The sequence below is a fragment of the Vigna umbellata genome, chromosome 4 (genome assembly GCF_029865625.1).
Source record: "Vigna umbellata cultivar VRB3 chromosome 4, Vumbellata_1.0, whole genome shotgun sequence".
Lineage (NCBI taxonomy): Eukaryota > Viridiplantae > Streptophyta > Magnoliopsida > Fabales > Fabaceae > Vigna > Vigna umbellata.
In genome coordinates, this window is record NC_142168.1 from 9,001,996 (window position 1) to 9,022,264 (window position 20,269).

A 20,269-nucleotide genomic window follows, 5' to 3' on the forward strand; every position below is an offset into this window, starting at 1 on the left:
TGTCAAAGTTATGGTGGGAAATGGCAATTATATGAAAGCTAAAGGATTGATTAAAGATTTGCATATTCAAGTTCAAAGGGCTCGATTTGAGTTACCTGTATTTTTGCTACCTATTTCAGTCTTATTCCACCATATCATATGCACTTTTCTTTAGATACACAAATTAGTCTTATTCCACCATTTCATATGCACTTTTCTTTTTATTCTTTTCTTAGTTTAGGCCTCTACAAGACAACCATAAATTCAAGCCATAAATTTATCTCGTGGTAAAAGTGCATGACAACCCCATTCTCCAAAGCAGAAACAAACCCTGACCATCCATATTAATTCTGATCACACAATTTCTCGCAAAAACATCTCTTTAAACACAAAAATAGAAATTATACAAGTATTCTTAAAAACTAATTACATTCATACTAACCCTTATAATGAGGGTCCCTTAAGGTCCAACTAGATAAATGAGGGTCCCTTAAGGTCCAACTAGATAAATGAGGGTCCCTTAAATTCTTCACTATATCAATAAAGAAAAAAAATGAACACCAATCTTAATATTAAACTATATTTATAAAGCTAAGCAAGTATAGAGACATACTGAAAGTTGAAAAGAAACATCTTCAAACATAATAGGTAATATCATTATGATAATTTACTAAAATTATCATTAGTGCAAAATTTAGGTTTATCCACCCGAATTAATGACCACAGAGGAGTTGTTATCATAAAAACAAGCATGGTGAATATTTTGTAAATACGATAAACATTTTTATGGTGATTAGTTAAGAATTGTCTTTAAAACTTAAAAATCAAACAAAAAAAACTGTTTCATTAAAAAATATCTTTTTTATTTAAGTCTTATTTAAATGTTTCCATAAGTAAATTGATAGATTGTGAACAAGAAAGAGTACTTTGTAAAAGTTAAAGATGATTTTGAGGTGTTTAATTAGTTTTTATTTTTGAGTTGTTTTGGTAAAATTGTAATCACAACCCATGAATCATTGGATTAGGCTCTAATTTTTACATAGTATTATTGAAATGTAATTCTCCACTATGATCGGTGAGATTTATAATTAGAACTTTACACTAAAAAAAATAATTTTTGTATTTTACTATAAAAGTTAAGTCTTTACATGTTTTCTAGTTTTAAGTTGTCTTGGTAAAAAGTTTATTCTTGCTTCATTAATGGTTAGATTTGGATGAAATTTTTATTCCAAGTTCGTAAGACAAAATGCTTCATTTTGACAATCGTGATCTCCATTTAGAGGTTTGTGGTTAGATAAATTATTTTCATAGTTTGAACTAGCATCACCTATAATTCTCCATTATGACAGGTGCAAATTATCATTGGAGGTTTATACTAAGAGAAACAATTCTCGCATTTTAGTATAGAAGTTAAGTTTTTACACATTATCTAGTTATGAGTTGTCTTTATAAAATTTTTTTGCTGCTTCATTAAGATCTCGATGAAATTTTTATCCCAAGTTCATAGGACATAATAGTTCGTTTTGATCATCGTGATTTCTATTTAGAGGTGTGTGGTTATTGAAAATATTATTGTAGTTTTAACTAGCATCACCTATTTCTTGTTTCGAGTTAGTAACAATTCGATTCCAAATTTGTTAACCGTTAGATCAAGCTCTAAATGTTAAAACATGTAATTTAGATAATATTATTCACTATGACCATTGAGATTTACATTGAGTTACATTAAGAGGTATGTAATAAGAAATATCATCTTTATATTTAGGGTAGAGAACAACTCTTCTAAAAAGTCAACCAGTCTTCTCTTAACTACCATAAGTTGCCAAATATGATATTTAAATAGTAATGGATGATTTTACTATTACTTGCTTGTGAATGTCTATGAAAAAAATAATATTAAAATAAAAACATAGTATATAAATTTTTTATATAATGTTAATAGGAGAAGTAAAACAAGAGAGTTTTGGTAGTTGTATCCATTAATATTTCTTCTTTATTATTTTATTAAGGTATGATTGAACTGTGATTAGGCCGGTAAAAAGATAAAAATTCATAACAATTATTATAAATAAAGTTTGAATATACAACTTTCAAATATATGCATTACACATGTATTATGGTAACTTATGTTTTTCCGCTTGGTCACTGACTTTAGTATCAAAATAATTTCTATATGTACCATCATAGCAATTTAAACGCATTGGATCCGACCAATTGACATGAAGATACGTTTGTTCAATGTGAAATAAAATTAGAATTGAATAAGGCTAAATACAAAACAAAACAGTAACCAAAGATTTTCATTGATAAATTTGATCGACATATTTAATTATTATTTGTGGAATGTTGAAAATTTTATTATTTAGAGTTAAATATATAGTTTGATTCTAGATTATTTTTAAAATTTTATAATTAGTTTATAAATTAAATACTATGTTTATTTTATCTTTAAACTTTTTGAAGTCATATTTTTAAATTAGTGTTTTAAATATTTTTATGTAAATTAAATTTTATAGTAAAGTATTAATCGTTTCTTATTCTAACTTAACGATAAAATCGTTTTAATTTAGTTTCAAATTAAAATTTGAAATTATTACTTAATGTTAAAATTCTCTCACAAAACTTAATAATAAAATATATTTCTTTGATTCTTATATATTATCCATTTTTTAGTATACACTTTTATCACTCATAATTTAATTAACAGTGCTTATTTTTGTGTTGTGAAATTATTACAAATAAATAAATAATTCAACATTTAATTAATTGAAATAATAATTAAGCACGAATACAGTTTGCAGTTCATATAATTGTTATAACAAGTGAGAATACTCCTAATAGTAGATTATATTCGTGGATATTTTTTGGACCTATGATGAAACTTTAAAATTTGGAAGACTTAATTTAATTCGTATTTCAAAACCTAAACCTTTTAATATAAAAAATTATATATCAAAATTTTTATATTTGCGTATTTCAAATTCCTCTCATCTCCTTTTCTGTTTTTTGAAATGTGTAATTTTTGGACAAGTTTTTGGAATGTATTATTAAATAAATATTTAAAATAGTTGTTTCAGTTATCAACAAAGCCGTCTTAGCTCAGCGGTAGAGCGCGTGGCTTTTAACCACGTGGTCGTGGGTTCGATCCCCACAGACGGCGTTTTTTTTTGTTTTGAATCACACTTATTTTTAACCCTTTTCTATTTTGAATTGACAGTACTATAAGAACTACTTAACTAATATCAAATTTTGATATATAATTTTTCATATTAAAAGGTTTAGGGATTGAAATTAGAATTACATTAAGTCTTCCAAATTTTAAAGTTTTATCATAGTTCCAAAATTTTCCACTAATATAATCTACTATTAGGAGTATTCTCACTTATTATTTAAATATTCGTGCTTAATTATCAGTTAATTAAATTATGATTGGTGTAACTTACTCTTTATCATGTTATAAAGTATATTTACTATTGCTAATTACACAAATTAAAGAAAATAATAACACTCTATTACTAAAATTGCAAACCAAGATTAGAAGTTAAATATGAAGTGTAGCATACTCAAGCACAACAGTTCTGCTCAATCTGTTCATGAATGCAGTGATCTTTTTCTCCCATGCACTCTGGTGCAACAACACCTCATCCAGTGAAGGAGTTTGGAAAGTAGAATCCATGGTAACTTGTGTGGTAGTAGCAATAGCTCCAAATCAACCCAATCATTAGTAAGTACATTAGAGGCATGAACTGCACACACCAATTTCAGAAAAATTTGCACCTGTAAGGAGGTTAAAATCTGGATTTATTCCACAATTAATTTCATCACAAACAGAAGATCGAACTATGTATCTTGAAGATCGAACTGTTCTGCGGCAGCTGTGGTAAGATGTTGTATGCTGCAATGCAAACATTATCTCAGAAGGTGATATTCTAGTGGAGTGCCTTTGAGAATGTGATATTTTATGAATGCTTACATTAAAATACTTCGACACTATCTAATGCCTTTTAAGTTCTTTACTTCATCACTTGAAGTGTAAGAAAATGCTAGTTATTGGTTAATCAGTGTGAGGTGTATGAAGTTTGGTGTATTTAATTTCTACTTTGGGCTAAATATATTATAGCAGTAAAGGATTCCTTCATTTAATATTCTGTTTTTAATTTTCTTCCCCACAAAGCCTTTCTTGTTTTTATCACGACAGGGATACAGCTGGTCAATAAATATTTAGCAGTCTTATTCCCAGCTTTGCTGTCATTGCTTATGATGTTGCAAGTATACCATTTAGGGTGTATCCCTGTCGTGATAAAAACTTGCAATAAGACTACTAAATATTATTATTATTGTTCCTTGAAGGAAAGACCTGGATTTGATCCTAGGTTTTGGTTGCTTGAATTGTTTTGCAGTTGAAATGTTGCATGTTTGATTTAGGTTGTGGTTTTGATGTCTTGTAACAGTGTTTTTTAAAATTTTCCATTCTGCTCATTGCTGCTGGCTCTCAACCTGATTCAGGGGGACGTGCTTGCTGAATGTGTCTTATCTTGAAGTTCTGTAACTTTTTTCTCAGTTCTACTTTTTTTTAAATATAAAGGTTCATCTGTGTTTTAGACCTTTTACTCCATTTTATAACATAATATACAGATGGCAGATAGAACAACTAATGTTGTTACAGTTGGTTGTTTAGTTTATCATTTTTTAAATCTAAAATATAGTTAAAAGAATTAAATTTACGTATTTTCAAAATTTAATGATTAAATTAAACTAAAATTTTGAAAAAGAACTAATTCTAATTTTTACGAAAATTAACTAACCAAAACATATTAACTCTTTAATATAACGTGATAAATTATAATAAAAATAATATTAAAAGTATAAGTTAATATTTATTTATTTTTAAAATGTTATATTATTTATTTACTACTAATACATTTAAATTATGTATAATATTGTATATAAATATATACTATATTAATTAGTGTACTGAAGATGGTACTGTATTTTGGTTTGAAACCAGAGTTTAAGAGCCCCATTTATAAACTACAATCGCAAAAGAAAAGTTAAGCTTTTACAAATTTAAACGCATACCATACACCCGGTTTTGCAATTTAAATTTAAGACGTTCATTTCTGGATATCCACGTGTCAGTCTGAGGTGAAAGGGATTGGAGATGCACAATAAGGCCCTGAGAGGATCCACACATCCCACTTTTTTTCTCTCAGATTATTCTTCCCATAATCTCATTTTCATTATCATGTCATTTCGTTTACCCTTCTTTGCATGCCAACATCTCGAGCAAAGTCTCAAATCGAAGGTTCTGCTTCTGCACTTCATCATGCTGAATTAACCAAGGTTAGGTAAGCCTTCTCACCCTCAAATTTTACATTTCTAAAATCAAATCAACATGTTCTTAATAATTACACAAGATTGTATAACACTCTGTCATGCCCGAAATCTGTTTGAGAAAATGCCGCAACCAGAAATTCCATGTGAGCTAACTTTCTTCACTGAAGACCACTGTCTCAGTGTAACATTAATCTTGCATTTGCTTTGTACAGTTTTTGAAGGTGCCAAACTTCAACACGTAACCTGGTTACTCTCTTACAAGTTACTAGTTTGTGCATATAATGTTTCTCTTTCAAGCAAAATGCATTAAACAAATGGAAGCTTTGACTCAAAGGTGTATATCTAGATGGTCTATTACACCTTATGCTCGTTACTCCGATACTTCTCAGAAGAAATCTAAGCTTGCTCCTTTGCAGGTTGATCCTCAACTCTCTTTTGCACATGAAAAGGACATGCTGTCATTTATTTTAAGTTTTTGACCGTTGCTTTGGGGTTATGGGTGGTTTTGTAGGAGAGACGAATGATAGACAAGTGTAAGATATTTGCAAAAGCAGGTGATGGAGGTAGCGGTTGCTCTAGCTTGCGCAAGGGAAGACCCGATGGTGTGTATGTCTCTTTATTATATGTATAGCCAAGGTTTTGATTTGCAGATTTAGTTGCGTTGTGATTGCAGAAATTGCTTTCCAATGCAACTGCAGTTGTGGTTGCAATTAGGTAGTAGAGACCTTCTACAAAACTGTAATAATGTAGCTGTAATATCAGTTGCAAACCGCAATTTAAGAAATGTGGATGGTGTGCAATGCAACTGATGACAGTGCTAATTTGATGTCTGTTTGACGTAGGTGGCAATGGTGGGAGAGGTGGTGATGTGATTCTGGAATGCTCTCCCAGAGTTTGGGACTTCAGTGGTTTGCAGCGTCATCTGGTATGCGTTTGTATATTCTGCCAAAATGTTTTATGAGATCATCAAATTTTTCATTAAAAGATTGGTGACACTAATTGTTTCTCATAGATAGCCGAGAAAGGAGGACATGGATCATCAAAAAAGTTGATAGGTAGCAGGGGTGCTAATAAGGTAATTGATGTTTTACCTGTTCTTTCGGCTTTTATTACAATTCATAGTTTTCTTTTCTCTTATTTAGCCTTGTTCATAATACATAACTTTGAGTTCATGCCAAAATCGTATGCTTTATTTAACAGGTTGCCTGTGTACCCATTGGCACTGTACTTCATCTTGTCAATGGTGATATTCCCTCCGTCGTCAAAACTCAATCCTCGACTGATGTAGACCCTTGGGATATTCCAGGGGCACTTGTTGATGATCTTCCTGACCCTGACAATGGTTCTACTTCCAGTGATACTAGAGGGGAAGTAAAAGCAACACATTCTTTTGGCTGCTCCTCAACGCAAGCTGAAGAAACAAATGCTAAGAAATCCAGACGTTCTGCATCAACAGATGCATTCTCTCAACTCTCCACTTCTAATGGAGCTCCTGAATTTTGTACAGAGGATATAGAAGAGAACCAAGAGATAATATACAATGTTGCCGAGTTAACTGAAGAAGGTCAACAAATTGTCATTGCTCGTGGAGGAGAGGGTGGTTTGGGCAATGTGTGTAGTTCCAAAGATTCTAGGAAATCTATGACTATGAAGGCAGGAGCTTGTCAGCCGATACCTAATCTTCGGGATCCTAACAGTATCCACTCCTCTCTGCATGCAGGTTTACCTGGTGTTGAGACCGTTCTTATATTAGAACTGAAGAGTATTGCTGATGTAAGCTTTGTTGGAATGCCTAATGCTGGTAAAAGCACTTTACTTGGGGCTATATCAAGGGCTAAGCCTGCTGTTGGTGACTATGCGTTTACTACTCTTAGGCCAAATTTGGGGAATTTAAACTACGATGATCTCTCAATTACCGTGGCTGATATTCCTGGGCTTATAAAAGGTGCACACCAAAATCGTGGACTCGGGCATGCATTTTTGCGCCACATAGAGCGCACAAAGGTTCTTGCTTATGTGGTAGACTTGGCTGCTGCTTTAAATGGAAGGAAGTGTATTCCACCGTGGGAACAACTCAGAGAGTTAATACTAGAGCTAGAGTACCATCAAGAGGGTTTGTCCAATCGACCATCCCTGATAATTGCAAATAAGATTGACGAGGAGGGTGCAGATGAAGTATATAAGGAGTTAATGAGAAGGGTACAGGGTGTTCCCATCTTTCCTGTATGTGCTGTTTTGGGGGAAGGCATAGCAGATCTTAAAGCTGGCCTTAAAATGCTTGTTAATGCTGAAACATCATATAAACTTTGCCTAGATCAAATTTTGCTTGCTTAGATAATTATTGAGAACTTTTTTTGCTTGTAATGGAAAGTATTTCTTTTTCTTTTTTTAAATTTCTTGTAATTGTAAGTCAAGAAGTTGGAAAATGTGATTCATACATGGTGTGATGTCCCTCACTCCGAGTAATCGGACCCTTTCTCCTTTTTAGTTTTATACTTCTTAGCTATGTAAAATTAGGATTAATGATTGTATTTGAGGTATTATTTGTTTTGAAATTATGAATTTCGATTTAGTTTTTTTTTAAAAGGTGTTTAACATAATTAAGTGAATAATATATATTTAAATTTTTTGATCTTAAATCTCAAGCCATGTGATATTATTTGGGGTATCAAAACAAGTTCTTGAGTCAAAATCTAAGGAGAATTAGGATTCATATATGGGAATGGAAAAAAGGGGTCTGAATATTTTTTATTCTCGTTTCCTTAGCCTTCAACATGGAAATGTAAAAGTGGTTTCAAAGATGAATTTTCATTCAAATTCTTAAAAATGACAAATAAACTTGTTTTTTAAGTATTGTTTGAACCTGTTTTGATTTTGACGAGAAATCTTCACATTAATCGAGTATGTACGTAGATAATATTTGATATTTAAAATTAAGTATTGAAATTAGATGAATGAATATGTACATATTTGTGTCTATGTCAGCGTACCTTGTGAACTTTAAACTACTAAAACACATTTAGTTTATTAGGTAATCTAAAAATATTATATTAACCTTTTTTTCCTAGTTTCCTAACTTATTTTTATGAGATACATTTAATATTTTTTTAGTCTTTTTTTTATAATTTGTATCGTATGCGCATTTAACCGAGTTCCTCCAATCGAGCTCCTCCAGGCTAGGCTCTTCAAACCCATCTCCTCTAGCCGAGCTCTTCGAAGTTGAGCTTTCCAAGGCTGAGTTCCTCTAGCTGAGTTTCAACACCGAGTTCCTCAGGATGAGTTCTCTAAGACCGAGATCCAAGACCGAGCTCCAAGATCGAGCTCCCCTAGGTTGAGCGCAAAGACTGATCACTCCGCAAAGAGCTCCTTTGGACGCTCACTCTGGATCGACCCGTTACAGCACGACTAAGTGGTTACAACATGGATGATCGGTCAGAACATGGTTAGATTAACAATGGTACTGACACATCAAGCTCTTAATGCAAATTAAGGTATGATTGGACCTTGATTAGATTGACAAAAAAGAAAAAGTCCATAACAACCACTATATATAAATGTCTGAGATATGACTTTAAGATAACATGCGCATAATATGCATTACAACATTGGTAGCTAACAGAATAGTCATCTATTGACTAACACCAAAGTACCTTCTACAGGTACCATACGAGCAAACTTTGGACAACGTTGAAAAGATGCCAGAAATCGAGCAATTGACGACAACCACAAGCCCGACCAAAAACTCACGAAAACATAATTATTTGACATTTATCTAATTTTTATTTAATATTTATACAATTTTCTTTTTATATTTAACCTTAAGGAAAGAAAATATGCATCATTCTTGATATTTGACATTGGAGAAAAAAATATATATAGTTTTAATACTTAATAATATTATGTTTTCTTTATTATGATTTTTAGTTATAAAAAAATTATTTCATAACATTGGGAACATTAAATGGACATATAGGAGGGCATGCAGGGCATGCATCACTGTGTGTTCCCTTATGTAAATAAGGATGGAATAAATTTTTTTCTTAAGAGTTAAGACAAAAATTAATTTAAATATATTTTCTCTCCTTAATCCTTTTAGGAGTTTTTCTAAAAATAAAACCAAAGTTCAAGCTTTAAATGGACAATACCGTAAACTAAGAGTGTCAAAATGGGTCAATATGGTCCGTTTATGCTTGGCACGACATTGGCCCACTAAAAACAGGTCGGGCCTAACTAGCTTGTCGATTGAAAATGAGTAGAATTTTAAAACCCCACTCAGCTCGTTGTCAGGCTACCGACTAGCCCGCCTGTTTTTTCTTCTTTTGCCATCGAAAGTCTAATATCACATGGAAATGGGTTGGATTTTTTTTGTTTTTTACATGAAAATGAGCTGATGACGGACAGTCGGGTTGAGTCTAGGCTGAAATGGACTACCATCACTAGTACACCAGGATGATATAACACCGGTTAAAATTGGTTATAGGCACCGGTTCTACAACCGATGCATAATCAGACGGGGTAAAAAAATATAGGTTTTATGCCTCGGTCATGAACCGAGACAAAAGTGGTAAGATTATGCTCCGGATTTTAAATAACCGAGGTCGTAACACCTTTTTTTTTTTTAAATTTAGGTAACCCAGTTCAGTTCAAGCAGAGGATTTGGTGACCGAGATTCACAAAAAACAGAACCCAGAAGCGCAACCCATAACCCAGAACATAACCCAGAACAGCAACCTGCAACCCAAAACAACAACCCAGAACCACCATAACAGCAACCCAAAACCCAAATCGTGCCTCCATGATTCAATCTTCTCCACCCCAACCTGCACAGAGAACCCAGAAACTCAAAAATCGGAGAAACGGAACTCAAATTGCAACAACCAAACTCAAATCGCAGAAGCCAAACTCAAATCGAAAAAACCAAACTCAAATCACAGAAACTCAAACGGTAGAAAACATAGATGGTGAGGGAGATCGAGGAATTTTCGCTGCCGCCGCGTCCTCGCCGTCGCCGCATCCTCGCCGTCGCCGCGTCCACCGTCGTTTCTGTCTCGTCGAAAACCACCGATCTCGCGGCTGTGCTGGCTGTGTGGGTGTTGTCGCGCGACGGGATCTAGACTCAAGGACGTTGGGGTCGTTGTCGCCCGTCGGAGATCTCGTCCATGGAGTGGGACAAGGCCGCAGTCGGAGAAGGCGATGTCGCTGGTGGCGCGGTCGGGGACGACGCGAGAAAGCGATGGAGGGAGTGGGAGGGAGGGAGTCAGATCTGGAGGAAAGGAGGGAGAGTGAGGGAGCGAGGGTGGGGAGGAAGAAGGAAAGGAGGGAGAGCGAGGGAGCGAGGGTGGGGAGGAAGAAGGAAAGGAGGGAGAGCGAGGGAGCGAGGATGGGGAGGAAGAAGGACAGGAGGGAGAGCAGGGAGCGAGAGTGGGAGTGAGATCTGGAGGAAGAAGGAAATGAAAGGTTAGTTAAGATACGTGCATATGACTCGGTTCTCTCTCACCCGAAACAATACATGCGTATAGGTCTCGGTTCTACACCTGACTGAGGCATATAGTCCTCAGAAAAAAATGAAAAAAAAATATAAAATGACTATATACCTCGGTTTCTGTTTAAACCGAGGCATAAACACTGTTTCGTAGCTTTTAGGCTTCGGTCGTTGCTTTAACCGAGGTAATATGCCACCGTATTTTAATAGGCTTCGGTTTCACCTAAACCGGTGCCTATAACGCGAGTTTAAAACCAATTTTTTTACTAGTGCATCTAGACTATTTTAGGTCTTGGCTGAGCTTATATCAAACCTCAATTGAGTTATATCAAACATTGGCCGAGTTGTACCATATCTTGGCCAAGTTGTTGGTTTGTGTTAATATGAAGTGTCACGGTATGTCTTCACATTTTTTTAATGAAGTCAGGTCGACCTAACTAACCCTCAAGGTTGGCATGCTAGATTGTCGTGCTTGGCTAGCTAGATCGGTTCATGTTCCCGGGTTGAAACCATTGTCTTAGTTTAGATTGTATGACTCGTCGGTAAGTTGACTCGCTAAGCTTAACTTTTGTCATCCCTAAGCCATTATTTAAATTTAAATTTATATCAAATTTCAAGTAAATTAATAATCATCTATTTTTATTAATTAAAACATTTCTTTTAATCTATTACATCATTCACAAACTCTCAAAAACTTTCCCTTCAAATCATCTATTTATTCAAATCACTTAATCCAAAAAAACATCATAAATATGCTCTCAAATTCATCCAATTCTAATCTAAATACTAACTAAATGTCCAAACCCAAACGATAAATTAAGGGAAAGTATGTTTTTAATTTATAAGATAACATTTATTTTTAAAATAATTGAATTTAATCTTTTCATATTTAACTTATCATTTACGTTTAAAGAAAATACTAAATTTACATATGTTTATTTACAAATTTAAAGAACAACACATCCACTTGAAAAATATAAAAAATAAAATGCAATTTGAAAAAGAAAGTATAATAATAAATAAACATTACGTTTTCCTGAGAAGAACACGTGAGGCAGCATTCTCCAAATTCCAAGCTAAACTAGTAACTTCCTGGTGTCTGTCCACTTGTTTCTTCCTCAATTTATTTCTTTGTCAACAAAGTCAGGAGTTGACTTGGTCTGCAAAAAACTTGTTTCAATCAAATCATAAACTCCCCATTAACACTTGGAACTTTCTCCCTTGGAATTTACTCAGCAAGGAGACAAATTTCCGAACACGACCAATTAAAACCTAGTCCCCCCACATTTCATTCTCAAGGGTGGTTTCGACTTTTCCAAAAAATATTCCAACTTAATAAAAAATGTCTCTAAAAACAAGTATATGAGTACGGCTAACTATACAAAATTTCTTCACTATAATACATAAAAGAAAAAAATATTTATTTTATTCGAGAATACCATAATTAACAAAAATGATACATACCCCGTTGTTTACATTAAAAATATCAACTAATAAATTTCAATAAAAAGTCTTGGTCGTTATAAATCTTCTTTAATAAACTTTTTTTATTCTTAATATAAATATGGTAAATACAGAGAATAAAGCAGTGTTGAACGAGTAATATTATAATTGTATAAAAGGATTGAAAATTCTTTCCAACAGGACTGAAACTTCCTCGTAAGACAAGTTCCTTACTCCGTCAACTTTCCAAACCACTTATGTTGTAATAGCGGCTCATATTCAAAGGCGCAGGAAAGTGCTTCACCATTAAAAAGAAGCAACCTCTTTCTTTCTCTCTTCTTTCTCTCACGTTTCCCAAACCTCATAATATTTAACTCTTTTCTTCTTCCTTCTCTTCAGCCCACCATTTCAGAGCATCACCAATCTTGTACATACATTCTTTTTTATCGTTTAAACAACGAACCATAAATCACGATGTCAAGAACAGTGGAAGTAACAGTTTTATCCGCGGAGAATCTCCAAATGAATAAAAAACCTTTAAGAGGAAACACATTCGTGACGGTTCACTCCGACGCCAGCACCGACGCAGGTGCTGTCACGAAAGTGGATTCAGAGGGTGGAAGCTACCCTTCGTGGAATGAGAAGGTTGTGGTGAACGTGCCGTTGCATGCAAGGTTCATAACGGTGGAGGTGAAGTCCAAAACGTCGTCGTCGTCGACGGGGTCTAACAGTATTGGCGTGGCACGAATACCGATTTCTGATTTCATCGGAGGGTACGTGCCAGAAAATCAGCTGCATTTCTTGAGCTACAGGTTGTGGGACGGTAACGTTAGGAGAAATGGGGTTATAAATATTTCGGTGAGGGTAAAAGTACCGGAACGTTCTTCTTGTAGTTCCAATTCTATGCCATTTTCGGCGGTAACTGGGGTGCCGGTGGCCGGTAATGGCTCCACTGGAGTTGTCACAGGATTTCCAGCTCTTTGGTTAAACTACCAAAGAAATATCTGAAAATGTAAAGTTGATTTATTTGATATTAGATTGCTCCAATTTAATATGCAATTATATTAGATTGTGTTGTCTCTATAGTTTCTACAAAAAAATCTTTGAGGCATTCAGTTCGTTATGTACTGAAAAAGGAAAGCCTTATTCATTGTTTTTCCTTATTGATTTGCTGTAGAAAAAAATGTGAGGGACAAACAGCGTGAAGATTCAAGAGGATTTGCGAAAAAAAGAAATCCATAAATCATCTGTCTGACAAACTGTTAGTCTCTATGAATGTGAAACTTTCCATATTTTGTGCACTCAATTATGATAAAAATTCAACTATTAAATTGATTGATATGAACTTAATTTTATTAATATTTCAAATGTACAAACAAAAAGGAAGAAAGAAGTAAAAATGGTTATGATTTTCTTGGATGTTTAGTATGTAGGAAAAACCAGTATCATCACTCGTTTCATGTATGACAAATTTGACACTGTACTGCACCTCAGAATTACCAACATTTTGTATATATGTTGTGGACTTCTTTGTTACTTCAATTGTAAAAATTCTTGATGTGTTTATTTAAAATCAATCAGAGTTAGGTCCGTGAAACTTGATGTATTTATTTAAAATCTTTATGCTACATATAACAGCAGTACATGATTCCTTCATCATTTAATAATTTTCTAACCTTATTCCCCACAAGAACCTCTGATGTTTCCTTTTGTCTTGCCTATGGTGACGCAGGTAGACAACTATACCTTGTGATGCTTCCCTTCATTTATTAACTTCTATTTTGTGCTTCTGGATCATAATGATAAATAGCTAACAGAGTTACTCAAATAAAATATGGGTCGAAAACATCTTTATTTTGGACAAAAGCAAAATACTTATTTTCCACATCTTAGGAAGCAAAAATTCTTCTTCTTTTGGATTCTTTATCTGAGTATATGATAAAGTGAGAGAATAAAAGCACTCCTATAACTTTGTCTGGGCTTATCTGTGTCAATTATCAGACATATATTGTCGATAGCCATGACTTTTGTCAGAAATGTACTTTTAAGTTTAACTTAATTTCACACAAAACCGGCTTGTAAATGTTTGTAGGATGAGGTTTGCACCAGTTATAAAATATGAATTTATCTTATCTCTAGTGAAACGTGGAACTTCCAACAACTTTGTCTAAATTTAACCTTCTCTAACACCTGGCTGCATGCAGCATGCTGTCCAAAGTCACTTTGGTTTTGACTTCTGTTTATTGAAGTATAAAATCTCTACTATTGGAGCATTTTTTCAAAACATCACTGGATACCTGCATAAATTTCATGGCATTAACTCTCTTGTTGCAGCGTAACTGATTGACTAATTAGTAGCTTGCTCATTGCTCAGCAGTTAAGATATGGTAACAGAGAAAATGTCTCTGTTATTACCAATAGCTCAAACCCAAAAAAATAAATTTAAGGAAAATTGTTTTTAATTTCTGTAATTTCAAATATATGAATCATACTTTTACTTATAAAAAAATTTAATTAATCTTTTATGTTTAAACTTATGATTGACAATTTTTCACTGCTATGATACTAAAGAAAAGACTAAACTTACACGTTTTTATTTTTAAAGTTAAAGAATCAATAAATTTCAAAAAATTAAAGAATAGACTAACCTTTTTTCACAAAAAAACCTTTATGGTTTCTTCTGTCTGTTGCCCTGTGATGCAGAGATACAGTTGTACATGCCATAGAAAAATAGACAGTTGTTTAGAAACTTATTTGTTGCTCTCATTGTTTATGAAGATGCAAATATGAAATTTGTGTTGTTTTCCTTCATTTATTACTTTTTATTTCTGTTTCTCAAATTATGTGAAATATAAAAAACACTCATAAAAATTTATTATTTTAAGTTTTTTTCTTTTGTTAGAAATGGTGTCAACATCTTACCAGAATTTGATTGTCTTATTGTAGTCTCTTCTTACGTTAGCAAAGAATAACAAGCTTTATTTTGCTATCATGATTTTTCATATTTGTTTGGAAATCTAAGTTCAGATGATGATTAGCAATTCATTATTATTTTTTATTTGAATTACAAACTTTAGAAAAATTCGTTTTTTTTCATCGTGAATTAAATATTCTAATATCCGTTCAATTATAGCATATTACATACATATTCACTCCACAATCACTATTTGAGCTTGTTTGGAAGATATTAAAGCATTGCTCTTGTTATTTTCTCGAGTTTTCGATATTTGGAACTCTTGATGACTTAAGGTATTTAGATCAAAACCTTATTAAAAAAGAAAAAGAAAAGAAAAGAAAAGCATTCGTTATCTTTCATTAATTTTTCTGTAATTTTGTTTGCAGAGGTCAATTTTCATCTCGGTATGATACTCATTTAATTTCTTTGTCATCATACTGACATTAATTGAAGTAACGACTACATTTCCCTTTGATCTACCTTCTGAGTTGTTTTTAACATACAATGAGTGTATCAGTATCAAACGAACACTATAGAGACGTTTCAACACTGTCATTAAGTTTGTATGATTAGAGATATAAAATGTAATAATTGTTTGAATACAATGGAATGGGGTGATTGCCATAGTATATGATACACAAAGTATGCCATTACTACTTATTCAATATTCAAAAGGTGTTAGCCAAAGGTAGAGACGTTGACTATGAGAGTTGGTTGACCTTTGTGCACCTAACAGAACTAAATTGTTCTGAATGTGCTATGTGAAGTGATTTAGGAGAAACGTTAGGTTCTTCTGCACTTTGATACATAACCCTACAGCTAGGTATCTTCTTCAGTTCTATTAAATATTACAGATATAGTGGATTACTGTTTTTGAATACAGTAATCTTGTTAGGTTTAGTTATTCTGTTTTCTGTTTTCCGTTTTGTATTCCCTTCCCTCTTGAACTCTATAAATAGAGTTTTCCCTCTCACCAACAGTTGTAATTTTTCACGCTCATTTCAAATAATAACATCAGTTTTTTCCTTTCTCCTAAATCAAGATGAGAGTTAGTTCACTAACCTGATTACCCGTACTCTTCTGGTCTTCTTCCTTGCCTCCGGTGAAGGTAGCGCTTTGCTCCGGTGAAGAGTCTCCGTGAAGCCCTAGAACCTTCCTCTCCTCACTCGATGCCTTCTGTCACACACTGCCTTTCTGATCTCGAGGCAGCTTTCAGCATATAACAAAAGCTTCCTGCGTTTTGGGTTTATTTGATGCGTTTTGGGTTAAAGGCCATTGGGCCTATTATTTTCTGATGTGGCCCATTCTCTTTATGGTATCTAGAGCAGAAACTCACTTCCGCTGCCCAGATTTCGTTCTTTGATCATTCTTGTTTAGTTTCTTGCATTGTTTCTTGCTTTCTTTTACCATGGATGTTACAGACCAGCCTGCCAGTCCTTTCTACCTACACCCAGGGGAGAATCCAGGATTAACCCTCATCTCTCAAGTACTGGGTGAGAATAATTACTCTTCTTGGAGCAGAAGCATGAGAAGAGCACTCCTATCCAAAAATAAAATCAAATTCATTGATGGGTCTATCAAGAAACCCAAGAAAACCGAAGCCTTGTTTGATGCATGGGAAAGATGCAACATGATGGTACTCTCATGGATTGTAAAAACACTTTCTCCAGAAATTGCAGAAAGTGTAATATATGTTGAAGAAGCCAAAGAATTATGGGATGAGCTAAAGGAGAGATTCTCTAAAGGTGACTATTTTAAAATCTCTGACCTTCTCCAAGACATTCATTCAATCAAACAAGGGGAAAGAACTGTTAATCAATTCTTTACTGACTTAAAAATCCTCTGGGAAGAACTGGAATCCCTTCGGCCCATACCCAATTGCACCTGCGATATCCCTTGCAGCTGTGAACTCTCAAGAACTTCTCTAAAATATAGAGAAGTAGAGCACGTTATATGTTTTTTAAAGGGGTTAAATGATACCTATAATACTGTCAGGACCCAGATTTTGTTGATGGACCCTTTGCCAAACATCAATCGTGTCTTCTCCCTCATTATGCAGCAAGAAAGACAAGAAAGATCTGAATCTGGCACTGCAAGCCATAATCACTCTACTGAAACCAGTAGAGTCATAGCCAATGTTACTAACAAGAACAGCAGTTGGAAAACCGACCAGACCTGGAAAAATCAAGGTCGTGGTGCTGGGTCACATAGTCTGGGAAGAGGGAGAGGAAAGAATCCTAATTACGGAAAACAGTGTTCTTACTGCAACAAGATGAATCACACTGTGGATGAGTGCTACTCCAAGCATGGTTTTCCACCTTGGTATAAAAAGAATGATAGCAATCAAGAGAAAAACAATGGCTGGAACTCTACTAATGTCTGCCAAAGCAGTTCTGGATCAGAGAATACACGTCAGGGAGACACCAGCACTGTTTTTAACAAACTAACCCCAGAGCAAATTGGAAAACTTCTAAAAATGATTGAGAAAGCTGATGAGCCTACACATAAGATCAATCAAATGCAGAGGAATGACAATGACAAGGAGGACAAACCAGGTACTCTTTCTTGGATTATTGATACTGGGGCCACTGATCATGTAACCCATGAGAAAGGGAATTTTGTCACCTTCTACAAGATTAAACCCATTACTGTTAAATTGCCTAATAATTCTGTTATTACTGCCAAACATGCAGGAACTGTCCAATTTTCTAAAGATTTTATTATCTTTAATGTGCTCTATATCCCTGATTTTTCTTTCAATTTAATTTCTGTTCAAAGTCTTATAAGAGACTTGAATTGTAGCCTAATTTTTTCTTCTGAGCTTTGTCAGATAAGGGAGAACTCTACATTGAGGATGATTGGGTGTGCTAACTCATACAAGGGTCTTTACTATCTACAAACTTTTCAGAATCCTAACCAGTGCCTTGTTCCAGGATCTGTTCTTTCTTTTAAACATATTGATGTAAATCTATGGCATTATAGACTAGGCCATCCTGGACACAAGACTGTCAAACAGATTTGTGAACATTTCCCTTATGTTCAAATGAATAATGATACTGTTTGTGATGTTTGCCACTATGCTAAACAACATTAATAGCCTCCCAGCAAGAAGGGATAGATTATTTGGACACATTCTCTCCTGTTGCCAAGCTAACTACCGTTAGATTACTCATTGCACTGGCAGCCTCTAAAAACTGGTTTTTACATCAATTAGATGTGAATAATGCATTCCTTCATGGAGACCTAAATGAGGAAGTCTACATGGAGCCACCCCCTGGTCTTAATGTCCACAAAGAAGGTCAAGTCTGCAGACTAACTAAGTCACTATATGGCCTAAAACAGGCTAGTAGGCAGTGGTTTGAGAAGTTGTCCAGTTTCCTCGCCTCTGTCAGCTATATACAGTCAAAAAGTGATCACTCCCTCTTTATCAAAGGCACACCTACTGGTTTCACAGCCTTACTTGTTTATGTTGATGATATCATATTAGCAGGAAATTCTATGACAGAAATTAGTCACATAAAAGGCCTTTTGCATAACAGATTCCAAGTAAAGGATCTAGGAGAACTTAAATACTTTCTAGGGCTGGAGGTGGCAAGGTCCAAGAAAGGAATTCATTTGTCTCAAAGAAAATATGCCTTAGACATACTTGAAGAGACAGGAATGCTGAATTGCAAGCCCTGTTCAACTCCTTTTTTGAGTGACACGAGTACTCTATACAGAAATGACAGCTACTTGAAAGATCCTATTTCTTATCGAAGATTGATAGGGAAGTTGCTTTATCTCACTAACACTAGACCTGATTTATGTTTTTCTATTAATTTGTTAAGCCAATTTATACAATCTCCTACTGACTACCATTATAGGGCTATCCAACATGTCCTTAGGTACATAAAGTCTAAACCCTCAGAAGGATTATTCTTTCCAGTTGACTCTCCCATACAGCTAAAGGCCTTCAGCGATTCAGATTGGGCAACTTGTCCAAATACTAGGAGGTCCACTACAGGTTTCTGTGTCTTTCTTGGATCATCACTCATCTCTTGGAAATCAAAGAAACAGAGCACTGTCTCCAGGTCCTCCACTGAGGCTGAATATCGTGCTCTGGCAGCCACTACTTGCGAGCTACAATGGATTCACTATCTATTAGAGGACTTACAGATTAAGGAAGCTGGAATTCCAGCTCTATACTGTGACAACAAATTAGCCAGACATATAGCTCATAATCAGAGCTTTCACGAAAGAACCAAGCATATAGAGCTTGATTGCCATGTTGTTCGTGAAAAGGTGCAAGCTAACCTTCTACATCTTCTCCCCATTCGCTCAGATGAACAACTAGCAGACATCTTTACCAAGTTTCCTCACCGAGTTCGGTTCGGATCTATCGTTCCCAAGCTTGGACTGGCAACTATACACCATCCAGCTTGAGGGGAGGCTATTAAATATTACAGATATAGTGGATTACTGTTTTTGAATACAGTAATCTTGTTAGGTTTAGTTATTCTGTTTTCTGTTTTCCGTTTTGTATTCCCTTCCCTCTTGAACTCTATAAATAGAGTTTTCCCTCTCACCAACAGTTGTAATTTTTCACGCTCATTTCAAATAATAACATCAGTTTTTTCCTTTCTCCTAAATCAAGATGAGAGTTAGTTCACTAACCTGATTACCCGTACTCTTCTGGTCTTCTTCCTTGCCTCCGGTGAAGGTAGCGCTTTGCTCCGGTGAAGAGTCTCCGTGAAGCCCTAGAACCTTCCTCTCCTCACTCGATGCCTTCTGTCACACACTGCCTTTCTGATCTCGAGGCAGCTTTCAGCATATAACAAAAGCTTCCTGCGTTTTGGGTTTATTTGATGCGTTTTGGGTTAAAGGCCATTGGGCCTATTATTTTCTGATGTGGCCCATTCTCTTTAAGTTCTCACTTGGTTTTGCCATGAAGCCGTCACATGATGTCGAGCTTTGTAAAGAGAGCATGAATAATATCCATCAAGTTTTCGTAAAATGTTTCAAGGTGTGCATCACAGGGAATGACAATGCAGAATGTTAGAGTCTTGCAGACTAATAATCACGTTTTAATAAAA

At 34.6% G+C, this 20,269-nt stretch overlaps 2 protein-coding genes and 1 non-coding gene across 4 annotated transcripts; all 3 read left to right on the forward strand.

Moving 5' to 3' along the window:
• The first annotated feature begins 3,067 nt into the window (after positions 1 to 3,067).
• TRNAK-UUU (transfer RNA lysine (anticodon UUU)) lies at positions 3,068 to 3,139 on the forward strand. The gene has a single exon. It is a non-coding gene; the product is annotated as a tRNA-Lys (tRNA).
• A 2,033-nt stretch (positions 3,140 to 5,172) lies between these two features.
• LOC124832307 (putative GTP-binding protein OBGM, mitochondrial) lies at positions 5,173 to 7,847 on the forward strand. Of its 2 annotated transcripts, none has more exons than XM_088111936.1 (6): positions 5,173 to 5,327; positions 5,529 to 5,732; positions 5,828 to 5,918; positions 6,159 to 6,241; positions 6,329 to 6,391; positions 6,517 to 7,847. In XM_088111936.1, the coding sequence occupies exons 2-6, from the start codon at positions 5,598 to 5,600 to the stop codon at positions 7,648 to 7,650; spliced, it is 1,506 nt and encodes a 501-aa protein (XP_087968062.1). In that variant the 5' UTR covers positions 5,173 to 5,327; positions 5,529 to 5,597; the 3' UTR covers positions 7,651 to 7,847. The 2 variants fall into 2 exon arrangements, with proteins under 2 accessions (XP_087968062.1, XP_087968063.1); XM_088111937.1 differs by having other exon boundaries at positions 5,175 to 5,322.
• Positions 7,848 to 12,489: 4,642 nt separating this feature from the next.
• On the forward strand, positions 12,490 to 13,818 carry LOC124832306 (BON1-associated protein 2-like). The gene is made up of 2 exons (XM_047306484.2): positions 12,490 to 13,253; positions 13,419 to 13,818. Exon 1 carries the CDS (start codon positions 12,716 to 12,718, stop codon positions 13,247 to 13,249), a length of 534 nt encoding a protein of 177 aa, XP_047162440.2. The 5' UTR covers positions 12,490 to 12,715; the 3' UTR covers positions 13,250 to 13,253; positions 13,419 to 13,818.
• The last annotated feature ends 6,451 nt before the right edge of the window (positions 13,819 to 20,269 follow it).